Below are 23,297 nucleotides of genomic sequence, written 5' to 3' on the forward strand. Positions count from 1 at the left end.
TCTCAAATTCCTTCAGCTTAAAATTTTCAGTATATCAAGTGCCATATTTTGGGGTAGTGTGTCCAGATCTCCGTTGTAGTTAAGTGTCAGCTTGGATAAAGTTTCTCATATTTATCTTAGGAAGTCTTCTTTGGCCACTCTGCAAAGACTGAGTTAGGTGCTACTTGCATGTGCTGCAGTAATTCCTATTATATATATAATCTCTTGTAATAAATAGTAACATATCTTGTATGTAAGCTTTATGTACCCTTAAATTGTAAGTTTTAAGAAGATAGAATCCTGGCTTTCCTGTTCACTTATTTGACAGTTATTTAATTGCATAGAATGTAGCAGGCACTCTTCTAGATTTGGAAACACACCCTACAACTCTTTTAAAGAAGCCAAGAAAACAGTCTTGAACAGCAAATTACCTTTAAGTGGAATTAATTCTATGATAGGAATGATACAGTTTGTTGAGGCAACATAAAACACAGGCATATAGACTGGGCACAGTTGTTCACACCTGTAATCCCAGCACTTTGGGAGGCCAAGGCGAATGGATCACTTGAGGTCAGGAGTTCGAGACCAGCCTGGCCAACGTGGTGGAACCCCATCTCTATTAAAAATGCAAATATTAGCTGGGCATGATGGCGTGTGCCTGTAATCCCAGCTACTCGGGAGGCTGGGGTAGGAGAATTGCTTGAACCTGGAAGGCAGAGGTTTGCGGTGAGTCGAGATCGCACCACTGCTCTCCAGCCTGGGTGACAGAGTAAGACTCTGTCTCAAAAAAATAAAAAATAAATGACAATGGGCATACAGAACAGAGTTTAGGACAACCTTGTCTAAGTAAGTGAAACCTGAAACCTAAGTAGGAAGCTAGAAAGAACAAACAGAAACAGAAGGAAGTATTCAGTGTACTGGAACATTGCATTCAAGAGTGTTAATGCTTAGGATGAACTTGGAGAGGAAGTTAATGGTTCAATCATAAAGTTGTTTATGTTGAACCTTGCTTAAGATACTTAGGTAACGATTGAAGGACATCTTACAAAGAGCACTCAAAATGCAGTGGATTGGAGAAAAACAGAACTAAAAACAGGGAGATGATTTAAGAAGCTTTTGCAAATGGTTGCATGGTTGGGAGGATGAAGTGACAGAATGGGAAATGATATCCATTGGGTAGAGGTTTCTTTTTGAGATAATGAAAATGTTCTGGAGTTAGTGCTGATGGTTGCACAGCTATGTGAATAAACAGGAAACAACTGAATTGTACATTTTAAAGTGGCAAATTGTATGGTTATATGAATATATCTCAATAAATTTTTTTAAAATAGACTTTTATAGTAGTCTAATTGAGAGTAGATGGTGGCCTGTACTAAAGTGGTGTTAATAGAGGCAGGAGTAAAAATGTGTCAATAGGCAAAATAGGGTTGAGTAGGTATTTGGATATTCAGATCAGTCATATGAAGACAAGTATAAGCTAAAAATGAGGGGGTCTCAGCATATAGATGATAATTGAAACCATGAGAGTAGATTAGATCATATCCAGAGAAAGTATGTAGGGTAAGAATTGTAGGTAACCTGGGAATCCAGGCCTGAGAAATGCTAAGGGATGGGAAGAAGGAAAGAAGCCTACAAAAGAGATAGAGAAGACTTCTTTATCCATTATTAATTACAATAATGTCCAACAAATAATAGGTGAGCAACAAATATTGGTGGAATGAATTGAATGAATATACACTAAAAATTCTTCATTTTATCATAGTATCAGGGCACTGTTGTCATCGTCATCTGTATTCTGCAATAGGCAGTGCCTTGAACACTTTGCTTACATTATCCTATTCAGTCCTCACAATAATTCCACAAGAAACATAATCTCTGAAAGAGTAGCTTGTTTACCAGCACATGGCTGGATGAACTTATATATCTGAGTCTAACGTTTATTTTTTTCTGCTAGGCCTAATATTCCCCAAATCTGTTCTGAGAATGTTAACAGATATTTACTAACAAAAATAACAATAGAACTATTTAGGGGAAAGAACAGGATTATTAGAAATTGATTTTTATTCATAGGATACTTGCCAGCAGGGGCAATGGAGCAGTTTTTTAAGGAAAGAAGCATAACATACTAGTTATTCAGTGAGAATGAATTATTAATATTTATGAAAATCTTGTGTTTTACCCTGTCTCACTTGGTGGTATTGTAATCATCTGAGAATTTATCCTGTAAGTTATGTGATATTTGATATTTTCCTAATCAATCTATTTCAGTTTTGATTTCCTCATCATCCTTTGCAGTCTGCTTGTTGCTATTTCTCAGTTTTGACGTTTAATTTCTTTTAGTTGTGCTTTACAGTTTTTCTGAGATGCCTCATTGAGTTTTCTGTATAAAATTTCATGTCTTTGTCTTTTCTTGCAACTCTTTTAGTATCTAGGTGTCATTCTTCATCATTCTATTATGAATTGAATTAAAGCATATGGCATTATCTCAGAAGTGACTGCCTCTTGGGCATCATTGTCAGTTATATTGTCCTAAATATTGCATTTAGGTAATAAAAGGGAAATCTGCCCTGAAGGTAAAGTTAATATTAATAGAAATCTTTCCATATGTTGTTAAAGACTCTTGTTATGAAGTTTAATATGTCATTTATTTAGGCCTTATTTAAATTCAATTGTAAATTTTTTCCTTCTGGTTCCTTACCTTAATGAACCATCATCTCTTCTCATCATACTCTTTGCTCGAAAACCTTCATGTGTTGCTTTCTACCCTCAGAATGTTGCCTAAATTTCTTGAAGTGGTATTTAATGACCTGACCTACATCTACCTTTCCCAATTGTCTCTTCCCTCCCATATAGTTGCTCTGTCACTATACTCCTAATAGTCTTTTATTTCTATTTTTCATTGTTTTTGTTAATACTATATTCTTGTTTCCCAATCTGTGCACTAAGTCCCCTTAGGGTGCTGTAGCAAACACACAGAGAGTCTTCAGGGTATTTCAGAATTTCAAGGTAAACACAGTGACATCTATCAGACACAGCATGAACCACTAGCTCTAGATATTTCAGTTTTTGTTTTGTTTTGTTTTGTTTTGTTTGAGATAGAGTCTCGCTGTGTCACCCAGGCTGGAGTGCAGTGGCATGATCCTGGCTCACTGCAACCTCCGCCTCCCGAGTTCAAGCAATTCTCCTGCTTCAGCCTCCTGAGTAGCTGGGATTACAGGTGCATGCCACCATGCCCAGGTAATTATCGTATTTTTAGTAGAGATGGGGTTTCACCATGTTGGTCAGGCTGGTCTTGAACTCCTGACCTCATGATCCACCCACCTTGGCCTTCCAAAGTGCTGGGATTACAGGTGTGAGCCACTGCACCCAGCTTGGTATTTCAGTTTTAACATTAGATTACTACATTCCTTTTGGTGGCATTATACTCTGCAAAACTGGATCTTTGACGATTTCTGTGATAAAAAACAAATACTGCCCCCAAATCAGTGTGAAACAAATGAGGGTGATGGTTACCAGTCTGATTCCAAGGTTTGAGAATTTTGCAGTGCCTAACAGGTACACAATTGTTAGGAAATAAACACTTTTGGCTGAAACTAATTATTTAATAAGTGGATTTTCTGTCATCCTAGGGGCACCATGATAAAATTTCTAACATAGGAAAGGAGGCATGTACTGTATGCTGTACAACTCTTTTTTCTTTCTAGTTTGTAACCATTTTGGAAGATCATACTTGTCCTTCAAAGACCAGTTGATGCTGCTACCTGTCTTTGGAGGCCTTTCCTCATCCCCTCCCCTCCACTGCAATTAATCTCTCTCATGGTATTTTCTAGTAATATGCTTTTTTACTATTGCTGTTTAAGTTAAACTAATTGAAGTATTTATCTGAAGTTACCAATAATGGCTGTGGTTTTCCTATTCCTCCAGTTAGGTATAATTATTAAAGTATAATGAGAGCCCTTTCCGTCTTTGTATAAAAGTGATGCAAATATAATAATAGAAACCCCATACTGTACTACAATGCATGGGTTATTAGTCAATTTCTTTTTATTTATTTTTTATTTATTTAGTTTTCTTTCTTTTTTTTTATTTTTATTTTTTGAAGGGAGTTTCACTCTTATTGCCCAGGCTGAAGTGCAATGGCGCAATCTCGGCTCACCGCAACCTCTGCCCTCCCAGGTTCGAGTGATTCTTCTTACCTCAGCTTTCTGAGTAGCTGGGATTACAGGCATGCACCACCACGCTTGGCTAATTTTTTGTATTTTTAGAGACGGAGTTTCTCCATTTTGATCAGGCTGGTCTTGAACTCCTGACCTCAGGTGATCTGCCTGCCTCGGCCTCCCAAAGTGTTGGGATTACAGGCGTGAGCCACTGCTACCTGCCTTGTTTGTAAATTTCTAATTCTTACTACATCCTTAAAAGATCATAGGTTATGTTACCCACATTTTATATTTGAAGAAATTGACTTTTAGCAGTGTTAGTTTTTCTCACACCCACATACCTCCTAGTCTTTAGCTATTCTAGTTCCTTTGACTTTAATATTGATTATAGAATCAACTTTTTGATATCCTCAAAAATCCATTGAGAGTTTGGTTGGGATTTCATTGAACTTATGAATCAATTTGGGGAGAATTAATGTCTTAAGAATATTGAGTTTTCAAACCTGTGTATGTAATATAGCTCTTTGTTTATATAAATTGTTTTTTTTTTCCTCAGCAATCTTTCGTAGTATTCTGCGTATATGTCTTGCACATATTTGGTTAGATGTGTTTCTACATATTTCAATTTTGGTGGTATTATAAATATTGTTTTCTTAATTTTAATTTTCAACTCTTCTTTGAAAATTTATAGAACTACATTAGATTTTTGTATATTCATTTTAAGGTCTGAGACCTTGATTAACTTACTTTTAATTCTAGAGCATTCATGTGGATTCCTTATGATTTTACATATATTCCTTAAACATACACAGGTTGGTATCCAGCCATAGCCTCAAGGGTTACTCTGTAGATTTCAACTCATTCTTCTCTGAAAATCTTTTTTACAATTTCTAGTCTTCTGGCTCTCCTTGAATACTTATCTCTGTCCCCTCATTTTAGTGAGAATGCCAGGCTCTGTTTGCCTTCTTTCTCCCTCTCCATGGTGTAGAACTTACCTCCTGGCAGAGAGCCTGCATGATGTCAGGGCACACCTTGTTTCTTTCGTATCAGAGATCATAGTCCTACCATGCCTGTTATTCAATGTCTGAAAATTCTGTAGGTGTTTCCTTTTGGTTTTCTAGTTTAGAGTGCAATAGTAATTCTAGACCCTGCTAATCACTTATGGCCAGAGCAGAAGTTAAAGTTTTTAAGGTGTACTGTACATTTATGAACCAAGGGAAGGTGGGCAGTTTATTTTAGCTAAAAGAAGGAACATAATCAAAGGTTATAAACAAGGTTGAATCTCCATCCTGGAGAATCAAAATCTAGTAGTTGTGACTTTGTATTAGGAATATCATCATTTTTATCTTTTTATTCCCTGGCAGACATGCATTAAATGTGTGTTGATTGAGTATCAAAATGGTAAGAAATAGATTAGTTACATGTTGGTGAAACATTGTGTTTTAGATGTTTACAGATGTACTAAAATTTTAACAGAAATCTTTGCAAATTACTTATTAAATTTTCCTAAAGTGATTTTTAAAAATCTATTTCATTCTCAGTTATAACATCTTTACTCAGATTATTAAATGCTTTGAAGCAGTTAACATGGCTTCTTTTTTTTTTTAATGGCTGTTAAAAACCTGTATTTTTAGGCTGGTTAAACTCTGGTTTTAGAATGACTTTTGAGTGGAAATCAGTGATCAAAAGCAAAGTTCTCACATTTTGTCAATATCTGAATACCAGAAATAGAATGTCAGGCAGTTTCCCATGTTGAAATATTCGATACTAAAAGGATAGCAAAGCTGCTGAATATTTCTACTATTTATGAATTTTTGCCTCGCAGGTTCAAATAATATTTATTTGTAATGGAAATATTTCAATTCATTTAAATCCTGATTATGGAGTAGTTAGTAAATCAGGTTTAAGCCTGACCATGAGTTGCAGCACGCCAACATGGCACAGGTATACATATGTAACAAACCTGCACGTTATCCACATGTACCCTAGAACTTAAAGTATAATATAAATAAATAAATAAATAAATAAAAAAGATATAGCCCTTATTTCAGACTGTAGTTTGAACATGTAGACTCTCTGATTATAACTAGGCTAAATTATATAATAATGACTTTCTTTTCACTGAACAAAGTTTGCTATTATTTTGATGACAAATTATTTAAGTAATCGTAGTAAAAGTTGCTATTGGCTCTGGTTTTATTTATTTTGCTATATATTATAGACATGATTGATCATTTAATCATACCTTATAGATAAATAAAAGTAAATTATAGAATAACACAGAAATTTTCTAAATTTATACTTTCACTAAGTTTAATAACACCTAGAAATTCTCTGTTAAATTTATACTTTCATTAATTGTAGAATAAAGTATTTTAAGTTAGGCATTTATACTGAGACATTTTATAATATTAACTACTTCATGTTATTTACTCATTTTGATAAATGGAGTGATAATATCCAAAATGGAATAAATTAAGTTTAAATTATTGTTATTCTTTAAAGGAATGATTTAGCTACAGTATGTTTGTCCCACCTTTTAATTTTGAACATTTTCTAACTTACAGAATAGTAAAATGAACTTTTCTGTACCCTTCACATTGATCCACCAATTGTTAACATTTCAACACATTTGTGTTCTCTCTTTAAATAAATATATGTGTGTGTATTTTCCTCAGAATCATTTTGAAGTATTTATTCCTTATTCAAAAAATTAAGCATTGGTACTGTTTTCTGATGTATGATCAAGATTCCAGATGTAGCAGTTATTCTGATAGTGTCCTTGATAGCTGTTTAATTTTATTCTCAGTCCAGGATCCAATAAGAATCACACATTACATGTATTAGTACTATTTCTTTAATATACTTTCCTCTCATCTTTTTGGTCAAGGCATTTTCTTCTTTTAAGAGTCCAACCCAGTTGATTGTAATATGTGCCACCTTGTGGACTTATTCTCATTATTTTAGGCAATAATAGTACGTAAGTGACACTGTGTATTTCCCATTGCATCACATCATAAGGTTTATGGGTTTATTGATAATGCTAATTGATAATGGTTAAGATAGCATCCCTCAGGTTTCTTGCATAGAACCTTCTTCCCTTTCCCCATTTCATATTTGTATTTTCCTTATCCTGTTCAGCAAACCTAGTTCCCAACAACATCAACTTTATATTCATTTGCTCTATCCTACAGTACACACAAAATAGTTTAACCAATAACATAACCAATAATAAACCTACTAAATAAAGTTTATTTGTTGTTTTTGTTCCTTATAATATATTCCATCAAGACTGTATTGTCATAAGAGCATACTGAAAAATTATTTACATTATTTTTTCTATGTACTTATGTTACAATTTGATACCTTCTTTGATTTTTCATTCTTGTTATATTCAACTTCATAATTTGTTTTTCTTCTAATGGAATTTGAAATTCAAATTAAATTTTATTATTTGAAAATGCAAAATTTTCATGTTTCAGAAGTCAAATTTGAATGTAATGCTATATTCAGAGAACTCTTCTATTCCTATTCCTCTACTCCTTTCCCAGTCACTCTCATAGAAAATCATTTTTCATTTCTAGTTTATTTTTTCTGTGTTTCTTTTTATAAAATTAGCAAACACAAAATTATATATACATTCTAATGTATGTATATAGTATAGTATCTATACTAAAAGAATATATATGGCTGAGTGAGGTGGCTTTCACCTGTAGTCCCGACTACTCAGAAGACTGAGCTGGTAGGATCTGTTGAATTCAGGAGTTCGAGGCAAGAAAATATATATATACACACGCACTCACTCACACACACACACACGTATATACATACACATACATTCTCTTTTATGTAATAAAAACCATAACATTAACTTTACCATCTTAACCATTTTTAAATGTACCAATTAGTATATGTATGTTGTTACATAGTTGACTTCTAGAACTTTTTCATCTTGCAACACTGAAACTCTGTACCCGCTAAACTCTAATTCTCCGACTTCCCTCCCTCAAGTCCTTGGTAACCAACTTTCTACTTACGTTTCTATGATTTTGACTACTTCAGCTACTTCCTATGAATGGAATCACACAATATGTGTCTTTTTTGTGACAGATCTTATTTAACTTAGCAAGTCCTTGATGTTCATGTATGTTGTAGCATGTGACGGGATTTCCTTCTTTTGTCTCTTTATCCTTTAATTGTTGATGGACGTGTGGATTGCTTGTACCTCTTGGCATTTATGAATATTGCTGCAGTGAACATGGACATGCAAATATCTCTTTGAGATCCTGCTTTGAATTCTTTTGACTGTATACCCAGAATTGAGGTTGCTTGATTGTTTGTTAATTTAATTTTTAATATTTCTTTTAGGAAGCTCCATACTGTGTTCGTAGTGGCTGCACCATGTTACATTTCCACCAACGCTGCACAAGGGTTCATTCACTTCTCCATATTTTGCCAGCATTTTTTGTTTTCTGTGTTTTCGGTAGTGACCGTCCTGATCAGTATGAAGTGATATCTCATTTTGGTTTTGATTTCCCTGATGATTACTGATGTTGAACATTTTTTATATACAAATTGGCCATTTGTATATCATTTTTGGAGAAATGTCTATTCAAATCCTTTGCCCATTTTAAGATCATGTTATTTGTATTTTTATTGTTCATTTAGAAGTTTGTTATATATTCTGGATATTAACCTTTCATTGGATATATGGTTTGGAAATAAGTTGTCTTTTCACTCTGTTGGTTGTCTCCTTTGCCATGCAGAAGTTAAGCTTGATATAATCACATTTATCTATTTTTGTTTTTGTTGTCTGTGCTTTTGTGTGATATTTATGAAATCATTGCTAAATCCAATGTCCTGAAGCTATCCCCCATATTTGAAAATAATATATATTAAGTTTTATTCTTTTTTAAACAAAGCTTTTATACCTTTGAGACTTGACTTTTTTTTAAAGTTAACAAAATATCCTGGAAATTATATAGATGGAGTGTTCCATAGAGCTTTTCCTTGTTTTCCATTGTTTTGTTGGGGTTTTTGAATGGCTGTGTGGTATTCCGTTACATGGATATACCGTAGTTTAATCGACTGATCTTCTACGGGTGGACTTCTAGTTTGTTTCCAACATTTTGCATTACAAATAACATCTCAATACTTATATATGTGTTGTTTTATATTGTGGATGAGTCTCTAGAATTGGGATTGCTGATCATCAAGCTGTTACTATATCTCATTCCTACAGTTTTATCTTTGTCACTTTTTTCCTCTCCTCATCCTTTTACCTCTCAAATATGCATGTATTTCTTTTCTATTCCAAATATTCAAGAACAGATTTTATAAAACTTTATCTTGATGTCTTTTGACTTTGTATATAGATTATTTGTAGGTTATTTTGCTACCTCTAAGTGTTCAAAACCAAATAGGTGTTAGCTATGGAATCACTAAAGAATATTAGAACCCTCAGGGATTTGAGCTAATTATGAAAGGTCAAATGTTCAAATCTGTGAAATGTATGCTTCTTACAAGAAGTCCATTGTCATTAAAATTTATAATAATTACTTTAATGAAAAAATGAGATATTTGTAATTAGAACTATAACACTATTTCTGAATTTTTAGAAGAATTTTTTAGATACGAGCATGTTTTAGCTTAATTTATGTATGAATTACTACAATAAGTATGACAATCATAGTAACAGCCACAGCTAATATATGTTGTTTACTATGTGCTGGGTACCTGCTCAGCAATGCATGTATATTAATTTACATCATTTCAATTAATCCTCAACGACCTTATGAGATGTATTTGTAATTATATCTCCACTTTAAACATGAGTGAAGTGAGAAATGTTAAGTGATATGCTCTAACATGCTCTAACTCATGCAGTTAGTAAGTGGCAGAAGTAAGATTTGAACCCAGACAGTCTGCAATCAAGATGGATTCTGCTCTTTTTATGACAATGCTAGACTTCTTATATTGGGACCCACTATTATTTTCCTATATCAGGCCAGCATTTGTCTTAAGGTCTGTATGATTTTAGCTGCTGAGTCCTTAACCACTCTATGTACTTAATTTCTCTCCCCAATGCAGTATAAGATATTACATGGTTGTTATATCAAGTTTTTTTTTTAATCGTGATAGCACAGAATTGAAATTCCATTCATAACAGCCACAGTTTCTCACAAAGCATTCTTTTCACATCACTATCCGTGGCAGAATACTGAACTATGTGTACCATTTTTTTGACCCATTAAATTATTTATGTTCCTGTTTTACAGTGGATGATTCAACAGCCACACAAAGCAGCAACATTTTTTGGATGCATTGGGATAGATAAATTTGGGGAAATCCTGAAGAGAAAAGCTGCTGAAGCCCATGTAGATGCTCATTACTATGAGCAGAATGAGCAGCCCACAGGAACTTGTGCTGCATGCATCACTGGTGACAACAGGTCAGTGTAATTCCAAGGGAAGCACTATACTAATTGGCTATTTTAACACTGGTAAAATCTGAATTCCAATGTGAATTTGGAATTTTGACTTTATAATTCCTTTTAATGTTTGATAAATGCTTATTCCTTATATCAGTTTTCCTGTGTTGTTTTTAAATTTACTTTTGTTAAACATGCAGTTGAAATCATGAGGCATGTGGAATAAAAGTTTGAGATTATTTAGTCTAGCCTCTACTTTTTATAATTAGAATCAGAAAAGGCAGATAGCTTGCTCAATGCCTTGTAGCTAATTTGTTGCAAAACTTGAATTAGAAAGAATATTCTTTTCACCATATCCTGAGGTTGGAATATTAGAATGAGAGAGAGAGAGAGAGAGAGAGAGAGAGAGAGAGAGTGTGTGTGTGTGTATGTATTTTATGTATATAAAATACAACATTCCATTCAGGCTCATATGACTTAGTCATCTGAATGATCATCTAAACCATTTCTGGCAAATAGTAATTCATTCATATTAAATAAACTCAGTCATGGGTAATATACCACTAACGAAGCAACCAAGTATAGTTCTATACACCATTACTTATTAGAAAAGTATTCTTTATATGAAATTGAAATATCTCTGTCAGGCCCCTCCATGTGTTGGTTGATTGTTCCTTTGTTCCCAAATGGAGATAATCCTTCAATGTATTCATGATTTGCTAACGTTATTACCATATTAGCACAGGCTTTTTTCCCCTTTGCGAGGGAAAAACAAAATAACTGCCCTACCAATTATTATGTTGTTGGAATAATCAAAGATGACCTCTTTTTAAATAGTGATTCACTAGAAATTTTGCATTACTTATAGTTGGAAATATGTAGTCTGTCCTCTTCCATTCCCTATCTCCTTTCTTTTCCCATCTTCCCTTCCTTTTTTCTCTCTTCATCCTCCTTTATTTCCTTCCTCCTCTCCACCACCATCTTGCTCCATTTCTTCTATTTAGCCATTTTATTGCTCACTACTTGACCTTCAGCAGAGGTATATTAAGGAATGGACTATTCTGGAGACTGGGGATCAATAAGCACAGTATTTACTGAATAACCAAAATACAGTATTCAAAAATTATTAGGGTATGAAAGGCATTTTCAGACTTTTCCTTTAATTTTGTTTTTTATATGCAGGAGAACTTCATGATTTTAAGGTTTCAGTAAACATTGAAATATGGGATTCAAAGATTAAAAAAAAAAAACTAGAAGTGTTGAAATATGCTTGTTTAGACCTTTGCCCTTAGTTTTCCCAAGGCCAGCCTTAATCTGTAGGTGCAAAGTTTTACCATTCGTGAGAAGTAGGTCAAATTTTCTTCTGAGATCACTTAGGCTACAGTAATATTACTAAATTGTTTTGGTATGCTAAATTACTGTCTTAAAGAACAGTTATGGCTGGGTGCAGTGGCTCATGCCTGTAATCCCAGCACTTTGGGAGGCCGAGTCGGGTGGATCACCTGAGGTCAGGAGTTCGAGACCAGCCTGGCCAACATGGTGAAACTCTGTCTCTACTAAAAATACAAAAATTAGCCAGGCGTGCACCTGTAATCCCAGCTACTCAGGAGACTAAGGTAGGAGAATTGCTTGAACCTGGGGGGTGGAGTGAGCCAAGATTGCGCTACTGCACTCCACCCTGGGCAACAGAGCAAGATTCTGTCTCAAAACAAAACAAAGCAACAACAAAGAGAGAGAGAGAACAGTTATGATAATGTAAGATCTCCTAGATGTCAAAAACTTAACTTTTATACTAATTTGATAGTTATAGTGATATTGTTCAGATGATATGGGAATCAAAAATTGGGGGGAAATCTTCAGTATCTAAATCATTATCTAAATTCTGGAAGCTAATACAGTTGGATCAATTTTTTTGGATAGGTCCGGTAACCTTTGCTGCCACTATCAAAAACTCAGAAATTGGCCAGGCATGGTGGTCACACCTTGTAATCCTAACACTTTAGGGGGCCAAAGCAGGCTGATCACTTGAGCTCAGGAGTTTAAGACCAGCCTGGGCAACATGGCGAAACTCCATCTCTACAAAAAATACAAAAATTAGTTGGGGATGGTGGCATGTACCTGTGGTCCCAGCTGCTCGAGAGGCTGAGGTGGAAGGATCGCTTGAGTCCCGGAGGTTGAGGCTGCGGTGGACTGGGGTTGTGCCACCCACTGTACTTCAGTCTGGGCAAAAGAGTGAGCCCCTGTCTCAAAAACAAAAAACAAAACAAAAAATTTCAGAAATCGAAGTGTTTGGGTAATTCAGTATCTTTCTTGATCCAGGTTCTTCCTCTTCAAAGTCAGAATCAAATACATTGGGATAATAAGAATACTCATATTTTTCTGGTCAGGCATGGCGGCTCATGCCTGTAATCCCAGCACTTTGGGAGGCCAAGGCAGGTGGATCATTTGAGGCCAGGAGTTCGAGACCAGCCTGGCCAACATGATGAAACCCCACCTCTACTAAAAATACAAAAAAACTAGCCAAGTGTTGTGGCGGGCACTTGTAATCCCAGCTACTTGGGAGACTGAGGCAAGAAAATTTCTTGAACCCGGAGGCAGAGGTTGCAGTGAGCCAAGACGGAGCTATTGCTCTCTAGCCTAGGCGACAAGAACGAAACTCCATCTCAAAAAAATAAAAAAGGATACTTTTATTTTTCTTTTGGAGAAACTGTAGTTTCCCATCAAAAAGTCATTGTATTATCAAAATAGAGTTTAGTATCTGGTACCAGAAGTGTTTGCTTTTATTTAGTAGCCATTTTGTCAAAATTTTCCTAAAGTCACAATTACTAAAATATTTTTATAAATTAGGTCTAAATTTTCTTAAGTTTGTAATATAGTTATTTTGTATTTGGATATGTTGATGCATATTACTCTTTCTTTCCTTCGTTTACTTGAACATAAACAGATGTATCCTTTAGTAGTAAATTGGCAGATGGATGAGTGGAAAGACGTTTTGGAAGAGAATTGAGATTTTTTTTTTTTTTTAACAGTGTAATCGAACATTTTACCAAAGTCTGAAATGATAAGATTTTTTTATAAGCTGTAACTGTTACAATTTAATAAGAAAAAGAGAAAAATTGGCAAGTAATTTTTTAAATTCTGAAGCAGTATGAGGAAGGAAAGTATTTGTATTATTTCATAATGTAAATAATTATTGTATTTATTTTTAATTAAACAAACCAAGTGACACTTGTAGCAGGATTTTATTTTTTATTTATTCTTTTTTTTTTTTTTTTTTTTTTTTTTAAGAGATGTGGTTTTGCCTTTTTGCCCAGGCTGGAGTGCAGGTGGCATGATCATAGCTCATTGCAGCCTCAAACTCCTGGGCTCAAGCAATCCTCCCACCTCAGCTTCCTGAGTCCCTAGGACTATAAGTGTGCACCACTACCCCCAGTTAATTTTGAAAATTATTTTGTAGAGATGGGATCTGGCTGTGTTGCCCAGGCTGACCTGAAATTCCTGGTATCAAGCAATCCTCCCGCCTTGGCCTCTGAAAGAGCTGGGATTTCAACTTTGAGCTACTGCACCCAACCTGTAGCAAGATTTTAAATGCAGTATCCTGCTTAGATATTCTATTTCTAAAACTGGATCAGTCAAGGGACTTTTCAACTGTAGAAAACAATTCTAATTGATTTCAGTCCTTAGAATATAATGGTTTACAAATTAATTCCTCTTAGTGAATATGGTCTACATTTGTAAGCGTCTTTTGTGAAATTAATTCCATACTTGACTTTTAAAGCCTTCGATTAAATAGACAATTATAGTATGTTGATATTTATTTTTATCAAGATATTTTTCTACTATAAAAAATGTTTTTAGTTGCATAGATTTCTTTTTATATAATGAGTTAGCTTTATTTCTTAACTGCATTTTGAACTATTAAGGTGTAAAAAGTAGGTCCTATTTTACTATCAAAAGGCAACTTAAATGTCAATTTCTTTCTCAGAATACCAGGTGTTGTTTAGAACAAAAATTATCATAGATGCCTCAGAAAGTTCTCAAAACAAAATTAGTATTTATATTTATTTAAAAATCAATAACATCAGTTTTGAAGAATTAAACTGTAAATTGTAAAATTTGCAAAAAATATTGGTAACTATCTATAGAAATATATGCTAAGTTTAGCTATAATATTACTTGCTTATTCTTTGGTTGTTTTAGGTCCCTCGTAGCTAATCTTGCTGCTGCCAATTGTTATAAAAAGGAAAAACATCTTGATCTGGAGAAAAATTGGATGTTGGTAGAAAAAGCAAGAGTTTGTTATATAGCAGTAAGTACTTACCTAATTCAAATCTCTGGTACATATTTACATGATGGATTATAGTTGTTGTCTGATATATATTTTAAAGTAATTATCTTTTATTTACCATGCAAATTATTTACCTATCTCAAAGCATATGTTAGATTCACTATTGTGAATATAGAACAGAAATAATTATCTTTCTATGGGTAACATAATTTGTATTATTTATCTTCATGTCTACCTATTTTTGGATACATTATGCATAGGTGCTTCCCAACCAAGTGCAGAATTCTATATTAAATCAATTTCCTAATATATTTTAAAATAATTCTACAAACTTACATCTTACATTTGTAGGCAACTTGCATTGTACAGAAAAATATTAGTAGTATATATATTCACTGCAAATAGTTTGAGCTGATTTGCCTAAAAAACTTAATTGCTCTTTATTCCATAGTAATTACCATGACACCTCTTAATTTAATATTTCAAAAACATTGATCGTGACAAATCTCTTAAATCTGGGAATAAGGGCAGGGTGTTATTTGAATTATTAAGTCTTCTGACATAAAAATAATTGGTTAAGAATTTATTTCTAAAATAGGACTGTACCAAAAATTCTTCTGAATTAATCACCCCATGATTACCTTGTTTTTATTTAATATGTGTTAAATGTGGCTATACACAAATAAGTAGATACCTATGAAAAATTAAAAGCATCTCATATGCATGTAATATATGGATTTGGTATAACAGCTGCTGCCATTTCACTACCTGAGCTGTGTGAAATAGCTGGTAAGATGCATAAAAATTGATTATCCTACTAGTAGGAACATGTTTATTGAAAATATAATTATTTCTTTGAGTCTAACGTTAATGTCTCCTACAGCATGTTTATGTGCACTGTTCTAGGCTTTACAACATTGTTATTGATTCCTCTGTATACCAAATCCTACCCCTTTATAACTGTCAAATAAATGCTTACATTGAGAAGATTATATAACGGAAAGTTATACTATCTTTTCTGCCAGTATGTGAGAAAAACATTTCAAGGATTAAATATTTTTTCCCCTTTATCATTTCCATTTCATTTTATTTCTCAAATTGGTCTCATGTTCATTCCATTTTTCAAATCTTGTTACTATATTTTTTGTAGCATGATTCTTTAGGGGGGATTTATGTACTATTTCAAACCATCTTACACGTGAAAGTCTGATTTTCAAAAAGCACCATGTTTAGAGTTTGGCATAATTTATTTATATTTGTTGACTATGAACTAAGACAGTGTATTCTGATGAAAAAGTATATTTAACTTGACAATTACAGTCTTCTATGTTTCAGTATATATTTGTTCAATCCTGAATTGTGAGCCAACTTGCAAACAACTCATAGTTATAATGATTATACAGTATAACACGTCTGGTCAACTTTGGGTGAATGGAACTTTTATGAAAGTATAGATTCAACTTGCAGACAACTTATAGTTTTAGCATTTATGCACTATATTGTATCTAGCCATATTTGGGTGAATAGAGTTTTATAGTAGTGTTAAATATTTATACCTAATGTGCAATTTTGTACAGCGTAAAGTGATCAGCTTTGGTCAAATTAATAAGGCAAATGGGATTATTTTTGACATTTGGGTGGTGTATTCAGCTAGAAGAAATAACAAAATGGATTTCAGTTGTTATCTGTGATGCAGGTGTTAGCTTGTAGCTTCTGTTTCAGCAGTTTCATAAAAAGAATGATCTCTTACGTTGCCAGATAAATCTATACTCTTCTCATAGCTTGGCTTATTCCAAAATAGTTCTGAAAATAGTAGACTCATACTGGATGCTTGGGATGCTGTATATTCTTAGTGAACATTTAACAAATATTTTCTTGGTGATTAACTAAGAGCATAATTCGTATTCATTGAAATCTGTGAACTTCCTTTTGAAATATAATGTTATTTCCACAAAGACACTGCAGGTTTTACAAATCTGTAATTCCCTTTGATTTCAGAGCATCCTGAAATGAGATGTAGTCTAGTCTAGTTTTTTCTTAGCATATGGTCAAACCATAAATTAAATGGGCTGCCCCATACTTTCTGGTTCTATGAGGTCAGCAGTCTCATTACATTATCATCATAAACTAATGAGGTTTAAGAAGTTAAAGTTTTGGGGGCTCTTTAATTCTAAAATGTTTTTGATCTAAGGAAGCAACTCAATTTATCTATTAAACAAATTTCTGTAACTAAAACATCTGTCTGCATCACATAAGCTAAACCAGATCTACGTACTCAGCTCTACTTCTTCACACTAGTCTCTAAACTAGCAGTGTTTAATGAATATTAAGAAAATTGCAAACCTTCTTCTTCATTTTCTTCACCATATAATTCACTGAGTAAGTTCACACTGGAAACCTTTCTGATTGAAAAGCTAAAATTGAATATGGATACACCAGCATCCTCTTTGGGTTTAAATACAGTGTCAAGATCTTTTAAAATTTATTTTTTATCTTTCATAATAAATGTTTCATTTTATGCCATGTAAACTCAGTTTTTCCATGTTTAAACCAACTTCTCAGATTCTTTGTTAGCAAGTAATTATTGACTACTGGTTATGGTGACTAGGTAATTATGTTTTTGAAAACGTAAGTCTCAGGTTCTCTTCACCTTAGAATTATCTAAGGGATATGTCTGTTTTTCCTCACTTAAATAATATTTCCTGACGAGGCATGGTGGTTTATGCCTATAGTTCCAGTGCTTTGGGAGGCCAAAGCCAGTGGATTGCTTTTGGCCAGGAGATTGAGTCCAGCTTGGGCAACATACTGAGACCCCATCTGTGCCAAAAAAAAATTCTTTTAAATTAGCAATGCATAGTGGCACTCACCTGTAGATCTAGCTACTTGGGAGACTGAGGCAGGAGGATTACTTGAGCCTAGGAATTAGAAGTTACATTGAGCTATAATTGTGCCACTATACTCCAGCCTAGGCGACAGAGCAAAATCCTGTCTCAAAAAAAAAGAAAAGAAAAGGAAAAATAATATTTCTTAAATTAGACCTGTAAGACTTATTCAGGAAAGGCTTACGAAAAAGAATAGTACATTGGAGCCATTAATTTTTCTACATTATGTATTTCCTTCTTTTATATTCTTAACTTTTATTTTTACTTTTGATTTTTTTGCGACTGAACCTTGCTGTGTTGCCCAGGCTGGAGTGCAGTGGTGCAATCGCAGCATGCTGCAACCTGCGCCTCCCAGGTATAAGCAATTCTTGTGCCTCAGGCTCCCAAGCAACTGGGACTACAGGCATGCACCACCACACCCTGCTAGTTTTTTGTGGGTTTTTTTAGTAGAGATGGGTTTCTCTATGTTGGCCAGGCTGGTCTCGAACTCCTGGCCTCAAGTGATCCACCCACCTTGGCCTCCCAAAGTGCTAGGATTATAGGCATGAGCCATTGTACCCGGCCTTAATTTTTTTTTTTTTTTTTTGAGGCAGCATCTTGCCCTGTGGTCTAGGCTGCAGTGCAGTGGTACACTCATGGTTCACTGCAGCCTTGACTACCTGGGATCAAGCAATACTCCCACATCAGCCTCCTGAGGTGCTGGAACTACAGGTGCATACCACTGTGCCTGACTTTTTTTTTTTTTTTTTTTTACTTTTTAATTTTTTTTTTTATACTTCAAGTTCTAGGGTACATGTGCACCACATGCAGGTTTGTTACATATGTATACCTTTGCCATGTTGGTGTGCTGCACCCATTAACTCGTCATTTACATTAGGTATTTCTCCTAATGCTATCCCTCCCCGCTCCCACCACCCCATGACAGGCCCCAGTGTGTGATGTTCCCCAACCTGTGTCCAAGTGTTCTCATTGTTCACTTCCCACCTATAAGTGAGAACATGCAGTGTTTGATTTTCTGTCCTTGTGATAGTTTGCTCAGAAGTTTCCAGCTTCATCCATGTTCCTACAAAGGACATGAACTTATCCTTTTTTATGGCTGCATAGTATTCCATGGTGTATATGTGCCACATTTTCTTAATCCAGTCTATCATTGATGGACATTTCAGTTGTTTCCAAGTCTTTGCTATTGTGAATAGTACCACAATAAACATACATGTACATATGTCTTTATAGCAGCATGATTTATAATCCTTTGGGTATGTACCCAGTAATGGGATGGCTGGGTCAAATGGTATTTATAGTTCCAGATCCTTGAGGAATCGCCACACTGTCTTCCACAATGGTTGAACTAGTTTATAGTCCCACCAACAGTGTAAAAGCATTCCTATTTCTCCACATCCTCTCCAGCACCTGTTGTTTCCTGACTTTTGAATGATCACCATTCTTACTGGTGTGAGATGGTCTCTCATTGTGGTTTTCATTTGCATTTCTCTGAAGACCAGTGGTGATGAGCATTTTCTCATGTGTCTGCTGGCTGCATAGATGCCTTCTTTCGAGAAGTGTCTGTTCATATCCTTCACCCACTTTTTGATGGGGTTGTTTGATTTTTTCTTGTAAATTCGTTTAAGTTCTTTGTAGATTCTGGATATTAGCCCTTTGTCAAATGGGTAGATTGCAAAAATTTTCTCCCATTCTGTAGGTTGCCTGTTCACTCTGATGGTAGTTTCTTTTGCTGTGCAGAAGCTCTTTAGTTTAATTAGATCCCATTTGTCTGTTTTGGCTTTTGTTGCCATTGCTTTTGGTGTTTTAGTCATGAAGTCCTTACCCATGCCTGTGTCCTGAATGGTATTGCCTAGGTTTTCTTCTAGGGTTTTTTATGGTTTTAGGTCTAACATTTAAGTCTTTAATCCATCTTGAATTTTTTTTATATAAGGTGTAAGGAAGGGATCCAGTTTCAGCTTTCTACATATGGCTACCCAGTTTTCCCAACACCATTTATTAAATATGGAATCCTTTCCCCATTGCTTGTTTTTGTCAGGTTTGTCAAAGATCAGATGGTTGTAGATGTGTGGTATTATTTCTGAGGGCTCTGTTCTGTACCATTGGTCTATATCTCTGTTTTGGTACCAGTACCATGCTGTTTTGGTTACTGTAGCCTTGTAGTGTAGTTTGAAGTCAGGTAGCGTGATGCCTCCAGGTTTGTTCTTTTGGCTTAGGATTGTCTTGGCAATGCAGGCTCTTTTTGAGTTTCACATGAACTTTAAAGTAGTTTTTTCCAATTCTGTGAAGAAAGTCATTGGTAGCTTGATGAGGATGGCATTGAATCTATAAATTACTTTGGGCAGTATGGCCATTTTCACGATATTGATTCCTACTATCCATGAGCATGGAATGTTCTTCCATTTGTTTGTGTCCTCTTTTATTTCGTTGAGCAGTGATTTGTAGTTCTCCTTGAAGAGGTCGTTCACATCCCTTGTAAGTTGGATTCCTAGGTATTCTTTTTGAAGCAATTGTGAATGAGAGTTCACTCATGATTTGGCTCTCTGTTTGTCTGTTATTGGTGTATAGGAATTCTTGTGATTTTTGCACATTGATTTTGTATCCTGAGACTTTGCTGAAGTTGCTTATCAGCTTAAAGAGATTTTGGGCTGAGACAATGGGATTTTCTAAATATGCAGTCATGTCATCTGCAAACAGGGACAATTTGACTTCCTTTTTTCCTAATTGAATACCTTTTATTTATTTCTCCTGCCTGATTTCCCTGGCCAAAATTTCCAATACTATGTTGAATAGGAGTGGTGAGAGAGGGCATCCCTGTCTTGTGCCAGTTTTTAAAGGGAATGCTTCCAATTTTTGCCCATTCAGTATGATTTTGGCTGTGGGTTTGTCATAAATAGCTCTTGTTATTTTGAGATATGTCCCATCAATACCTAGTTTATTGAGAGTTTTTAGCATGAAGGGCTGTTGAATTTTGTCAAAGGCCTTTTCTGCATCTATTGAGATACTCATGTGGTTTTTGTCTTTGGTTCTGTTTATATGATGGGTTACGTTTATTGATTTGCATATGTTGAACCAGCCTTGCATCCCAGGGATGAAGCCCACTTGATTGTGGTGGATAAGCTTTTTGATGTGTTGCTGGGTTCAGTTTGCCAGTATTTTATTGAGGATTTTTGCATCAATGTTCATCACGGATATTGGTCTAAAATTATCTTTTTGTTGTGTCCCTGCCAGGCTTTGGTGTCAGGATGATGCTGACCTCATAAAATAAGACAGGGCGGATTCCCTCTTTTTCTGTTGATTGGAATAGTTTCAGAAGGAATGGTACCAGCTCCTCTTCGTACCTCTGGTAGAATTCGGTTGTGAATCCGTCTGGTCCTGTACATTTTTTTGTTGGTAGGCTATTAATTATTGCCTCAATTTCAGAGCTTGTTTTTGGTCTATTCAGGGATTCAACTTCTTCCTGGTTTAGTCTTGGGAGGGTGTATGTGTCCTGGAATTTATCCATTTCCTCTAGATTTTCTAGTTTATTTGCGTAGAGGTGTTTATAGTATTCTCTGATGGTAGTTTGTATTTCTGTGGGATCGGTGGTGATATCCCCTTTATCATTTTTTATTGCGTCTATTTGATTCTTCTCTCTTTTCTTCTTTATTAGTCTTGCTAGCAGTCTATCAATTTTGTTGATTTTTTCAAAAAACCAACTCCTGGATTCATTGATTTTTTGAAGGGCTTTTTGTGTCCCTATCTGCTTCAGTTCTGCTCTGATCTTATTTATTTCTTTCCTTCTGCTAGCTTTTGAATGTGTTTGCTCTTGCTTCTCTAGTTCTTTTAATTGTGATGTTAGGGTGTTGGTTTTAGATCTTTCTTGCTTTCTCTTGTGGGCATTTAGTGCTATAAATTTCCCTCACACACTGCTTTAAATGTGTCCCAGAGATTCTGATACATTGTGTCTTTGTTCTCATTGGTTTCAAAGAACATCTTTATTTCTGCCTTCATTTCGTTATGTACCCAGTAGTCATTCAGGAGCAGGTTGTTAGCTTTCCATGTAGTTGTGTGGTTTTCAGTGAGTTTCTTAATCCTGAGTTCTAATTTGATTGCAGTGTGGTCTGAGAGACAGTTTGTTGTAATTTCTGTTCTTTTACATTTGCTGAGGAGTGCTTTGCTTCCAACTGTTTGGTCAGTTTTGGAATAAGTGCAATGTGGTGCTGAGAAGACTGTATATTCTGTTGATTTGGGTTGGAGAGTTCTGTAGATGTCTATTAGGTCTGCTTGGTGCAGAGCTGAGTTCAAGTCTTGGGTATCCTCATTACCTTTCTGTGTTGTTCATCTGTCTACTGTTGACAGTGGGGTGTTAAAGTCTCCCATTATTATAGTGTGGGAGTCTAAGTCTGTTTGTAGGTCTCTAAGGACTTGCTTTATGAATCTGATTGCTCCTGTATTGGGTACGTATATATTTAAGATAGTTAGCTCTTTTTGTTGAATTGATCCCTTTACCATTATGTAATGGTCTTCTTTGTCTCTTTTGATCTTTGTTGTTTTAAAGTCTGTTTTATCAGAGACTAGGATTGCAACCCCTGCTTTTTTTTTTGTTTTCCTTTGCTCGGTAGATCTTCCTCCATCCCTTTATTTTGAGCCTATGTGTGTCTCTGCACGTGAGATGGGTCTCCTGAATACAGCACACTGATGGGTCTTGACTCTTTATCCAATTTGCTAGTCTTTTTCTTTTAATTGGGGATTTAGTCCATTTACATTTAAGGTTAAATGCATCCTCCACCTCCCGGGTTCACACCATTCTTCTGCCTCAGCCTCTCGAGTAGCTGGGACTATACACGCCCGCTAGCACGCCAGGCTAATTTTTTGTGTTTTTAGTAGAGATGGGGTTTCACCATGTTAACCAGGATGGTCTCGATCTCCTGACCTTGTGATCTGCCCGCCTTGGTCTCCGAAAGTGCTGGGATTACAGGCATGAGCCACCGCACCCAGCCTAATTGTTGTTGTTTTTTTTTTTTAATCAGCTATGTTAATATATGTCTCACAACTTACAATACATACATTTTACTTCTACATGTATATTATAAACATCTAACCTTGCTGCTATTTTTGTTTAAATCGTCAAATATATATTTTTAAAGAATAAGAAAAAGCATATTTTTACTCATGTATTTATCATTTCTAGTTCTCTTCATTCCTTTTGGTTAGAATTAGATTTCCATCTGGTATCATTTTCCTTCTGCCTAAAGGGCATTCTTTAACATCTCTTGTATTTGGATCTGTTGGTAATAAATTCTTTCAGCTTTTGTATGTTTGAAAACATCTTTATGTGCCAGATATACAGTTCTAGTTTGACAGTTTTTCAGTACATGAAAAATGTTACCCCATTGCCATCTTACTTGCATAATTCTTGATAAGAAATCTGACATTCTTTTGTTCTTCAATATTTCACGTCCCCAATTCCCCAAATTTTGCTGCTTTTAAGATTTTCTGTATGAGGCCATGTGCAGTGGCTCACACCTGTAATCCCAGTGCTTTGGGAGGTCAAGATGGGAGGATAGCTTTTGAGGCTT

The 23,297-nt window shown here is 35.0% G+C and overlaps 1 protein-coding gene across 9 annotated transcripts in view; it reads left to right on the forward strand.

Moving 5' to 3' along the window:
- Positions 1-23,297, forward strand: part of LOC105466223 (adenosine kinase) — a 567,753-nt gene that overhangs the window by 232,541 nt on the left and 311,915 nt on the right. For all 9 annotated transcript variants that reach the window (XM_071069755.1, XM_071069752.1, XM_071069756.1 and 6 more), the window contains 2 exons: positions 10,415-10,587; positions 14,767-14,875. In XM_071069755.1, coding sequence (XP_070925856.1) covers positions 10,415-10,587; positions 14,767-14,875 — 282 coding nt within the window. The remainder of the gene's footprint in view (positions 1-10,414; positions 10,588-14,766; positions 14,876-23,297) is intronic.

Source organism: Macaca nemestrina, chromosome 9, assembly GCF_043159975.1.
Source record: "Macaca nemestrina isolate mMacNem1 chromosome 9, mMacNem.hap1, whole genome shotgun sequence".
Lineage (NCBI taxonomy): Eukaryota > Metazoa > Chordata > Mammalia > Primates > Cercopithecidae > Macaca > Macaca nemestrina.